Genomic DNA, 4439 nt, shown 5'->3' with positions numbered 1-4439 from the left:
TGAACAAAGCCAGTAAATTAGACATGTGGCGCCATCTACTGGTCTTTGTTGAGAATGCACAATGAAAAAAAAATACAAAGAACAGCCACAAGTGAAATGGAAAACTGCGCTTCGAAAAGTAGTTCCTGAATAACAACGTTTCTTTTGTTATTAATACGTAGACAACTCTTGTATTGGAAGAATTTAAATGTTTTAATAACTGTTTATGTATCTTATAATACAAATATGTGGCCATAAAATACTAGACCAGAATCTGACGACACATGTTTTTTAAGAGGGAATTTTATCCGCGGAGGCTGAGCGCGAGCCAGGCAGTAGACGAACTATTCATTCCGAAGCAGGTGCGCGAGAAGGTAGCAAGTTTTCATCGTTGTTTTAAAGGRAAAAAAAACCCTCAAAAGTGAGTATTTTCTACTAAATTTAGCTAAATGTATGTTAATAATCAATAGCAAAAAATGAAATCCTACCGCAACAGTTTTCTTGAATAAAAAGGATGGATTTGTTCAATAGTTTAGCTAAAATGTTTGATTAAAAAAAGGCTAGATATTTGTCCCTTGGTAAAATTAGTGTTTTTTGTTTGTTTTTCATTTTAAAAAGTTTTGTAATTTATTCTATCTACTGCTAGCAGCAGGTTGCTAGCTAACRCGTGTTCGTATGTTAGGAGGCCTTGCTGGTTAGCTTCTCCTTTGACTGAATGTGCCGAATGTTAACTAAAAGTTTTGCTAGGAAAAATGTGGCAGTTGTTCAACTGTCTTAGTATTGCTTTCTGTTTTTAAATTGTACTAAGAACATTTCTTAATAGTTGGAACAGCAATGTAATCTTTTTTTTTCTCCTTTCCAAACCGCAGGTACTTCCTAAAAAGCCGAAAATGACTGGTCGAGCACGCGCAAGATCACGTGGCCGAGCACGTGGTCAAGAGACTGCGCCTGGAGCGGTAAGAAGTTTTGGGCAGCAATGCTGGACAAATGAATAAAAATAATCTAAGTCTCAAAATTATATTAAAACTTACTTTATTAGATGCAGGGAAACTTAATAAAAATATACCACATTTGTTCAAACTGGTATAGAAATAAGAACGTCTGGCAATTGTTAGAGGAATTAAAAAAAAAGCTAATTTCCCCAAAGTCAAAGACCTATCTCTGGGTTTATTAAACCACTTTTGGTTCAACAGATTTGTCATGAAAGTAGTTCAAAATGTAGGAAAGTTAAAATCCTGTAGCTTACTTCCTGTGTGTGACGTGCTGAAATCTGAGCCAAATGCACGTAATAGGAAATTATAACATACAGTGACTTGTAAATCATTAACATACCCATCTCAGGGTTTCCCCTAGGATTATTTATTTATTTTTTTTTGTGGTGACCTCAACATCTGGTTGTCCAAAAAAAAAAAAAAAAAACTCAATAAAAATGTAATTTAATAAGTATATTGTTCTGCATACAAAGTTTAATATAAGTCAGAGGTCACTAATAGGCGGACCTCGATCCGGACCGAGTGGGGGTCTCATGCGGACCCGAACGCAATACATGATCAGCCCCTTTCATAAGTCAAATCCGCACAATTACCGCACAGACCAGTCCGGCTTTAAGCCTCCCCAGGTCATTCATAAGACCACAGGTGAAGGCGGCCAGGTCCCGCTCACGTAAACCTGTTCATAATGAACCCGCAGCGCTGATCCAAAAGAGGAGTGGAGCAGCTGAGCTGAACCGGACCGTGACGTAGCTTTTTATTATGGACAGACGCCTGCTGCCCGTATCAAACTAAACAACTGAATTAGCTCACTTAAGTGGTTCTGTGGTGGTTAAATATTTAAAAAATAATTATACAAAGTTGCTGTTTCGTGTCATTTTTAATATTCCCTCTAATAATTCTCCAGCTGCACTGACGTATCAAGCGCGCACACACACACACCACAGCCCCTCTGCTGCTTGCCCCTCTGCGTTAGAGGGGGGGAAAAAAGAACGAAACTTCCACACGTTGCTGTTTCGTGTCATTTTTAATATTCCCTTGTTAATAAATCTGCTTGGTGATTAATCTTGTGGTCGCTCAAATTCTGTGCGCGGATCCCTTTCTGGTTTACCGGCGCAGCTTTTACAGTAAGTTAGGTGATCAGAGTCAAAGGAAACCCACAGACCAGTTACCTGCGAGTTTCTCTATACCACGTGATACCGCCAAGTAAAGCGAGGACGAATGAGAGAGCTTGAGAAAAATTACCCAGAAAATTTCAAAAATTGAAAGCACCTCAAATGGGCAAATGCTGGGCATTTACAGATGCAGTTAGTTGATCTCCAAGCAGATTTGKCCCTGAAGGAGCAGTTTGTCAGGACTGATCCTTCCACTTTCTGGCTCCAGATGGTTCCTGATTCAGCTTTCCCAGGTCTGAAGCAAGTAGCCTTGCAGATCTTGACCATGTTTGGCTCCACTCACAACTGTGAAGCAGCTTTCTCCACAATGAACATAATAAAAAACAAATACAGTTCCAGGCTGACCAATGAGCACCTCCACACATGCATGAGAATGGCTCTGACTCCATTCAAGCCCAGGTTTAAAATTCTGGCAGGACGAGCAAGAGCTCACTTCTCTCACTGAGCACAAAATAAATAAGGGATTGCATAAAAATGTTCTGTTATTAAATGTGTTCAGATTTAAATTCTTAAAATATTTTTGAGACAGTTCAGTCCAGGTGTTAAACTCAACCTTTTCCTCCATTTTTTATGACTGGTTAGTCACTTGTGAACATTTACAGTTGTCCTTTTGCCCAAGTTCTTATTTTGACATGTTATCCTACATTTGCTCAGTAAATGAGAACATCAGAAATCAGACGTACATGTTCAACTTTGTGTTTCGTGACAATAAATATTGTAAGTTTTTGAATAAGAGTGAATTCATTTCAATGTATGCAGATGTTGATACAACAATAGCTACACACAAACGCACACACATATCAGTCTGACATTTTGATCTTCTGGACCTTGGTCTCACAAAATGTTCTCTGACTGGACCTCTTTAAATTTTAATTGAGTACCCCTGATATAAATGTTCTCAGTCAGCAGGTTGATAGTTTCGGGAGATGCTTGAGTAAAACCTTGTTCTCCTCATCCTCTTTGAAATAGAAACCAAAAATCAACACCCATAAGCTTTCTGCCTACAGGTAAAAGATTTTTATTAAAATAGGAGTATTCTTTGTACATGACCTTTATTAAAAGTTACCGTTTAGTGTTCTTAGGACTGAAGATTTTCTGAGGAAAGAGGTTTTAAACAGCTCTTCTATCATTTGTGGTTTCAACTGAGGAGCTTTGATATATTTATTTTAAAAAATTGTAGCAGAGGAAGCTCTCTGCACAGAAAAAAAATTGTTTTTACTGTTTTTTAAAAAATTTTTAACCAAACTGACAAGTTTCTCCAGTAAAATTATTGTGTAATTTAAAGACATTGAAACGCCTAGTTAAATTTAGAAGGTATTGTGATTAACTACAAGCACCTGAAGCTGACTCAGAGAGCTCTGTGATTTTAGAAAAAATGAAAGTCAAACGTAGACACATCTTTAAAAGAGAGCCCCCTCCCGACCCCGCACGGCTGCACTCCAAATTGCACCTCAACTCCACCCGCGTGTGAATAATACAGATTTAGTTTTTCAGCAAATTAAAGATTTTTGATGCTCATTAAGTAACCGTCTGAAGGGGTTGAGATGTGGACTCTGAAGTCCCAGGCAGGTTGGAGCCACTCAGTGCATGGAGAGGTGCAGCAACTGCGGTCAAACTGCCTCTCAGTCCTCGCTTTAAAAACAGTCAAGTGATCTGTCGTGGTTTTGTTGTGCTCTTGAACACACGGTGTTATGGTGGAACCACATTATCCTTGATGGAAATAGTCCAGGAAACGCTGAGGGCTTTCCCGAGAGGTGTTCACCTGAGCTGAGGGAAACTGACCCCCACCACCCACAGAGAAAGGAAAAAAGGTAGTGCGCAGATGGCACGCCCTGCTCTGTTCTGATTGGGTAAAACTTAGACTGTGGTTCTCTTTATATTTAGAAGTTGCCCACCCACTCTGTCAGCCCCACAACACAGAAACCACAATGAAGTCAGACCAGGACCAGATCCCTGCTGACTGTAGCAGCAGGGACAGCAGCTGAATCACGTGATGGGTAGTGGAGCACCAAAGACAAAGCAGATACAGCCCCTGTAAATAAACTATTCATTCCGAGTGAGTGGGGAAAAGAGGAGCCCACTTGTCTTCCCCTGGAGACAAGTAGGGGTATCTGCAGAACTTGTTGTCCCGTGGACGGAGACGGCCCAAATCGTCATTGTCCGAGTTCTTAATGTGGGCGGAGATGGCCCAAGAGATGTGATTGGTCGTATTGACGGTGGGGTATGAGGCTGCAGGCAGCGGGGAGTGTCTTGGTCTTTGTGTGTATATATATATATATGTGTGTGTGTGTGTGTG

General features: G+C 40.1%; 1 protein-coding gene across 1 annotated transcript in view; it reads left to right on the top strand.

Moving 5' to 3' along the window:
* Positions 1–249: 249 nt before the first annotated feature.
* LOC106516678 (piwi-like protein 1) overlaps positions 250–4439 on the top strand; it is a gene marked incomplete at its 3' end in the record, with an annotated part of 11958 nt that continues 7768 nt past the window's right edge. The window contains 2 exon segments of the mRNA XM_014007148.1: positions 250–400; positions 849–935. Coding sequence (XP_013862602.1) covers positions 870–935 — 66 coding nt within the window.

This window comes from Austrofundulus limnaeus, unplaced genomic scaffold (assembly GCF_001266775.1).
Source record: "Austrofundulus limnaeus strain Quisiro unplaced genomic scaffold, Austrofundulus_limnaeus-1.0 Scaffold40, whole genome shotgun sequence".
NCBI lineage: Eukaryota > Metazoa > Chordata > Actinopteri > Cyprinodontiformes > Rivulidae > Austrofundulus > Austrofundulus limnaeus.
This window is presented reverse-complemented; position numbering and strand designations above follow the sequence as displayed.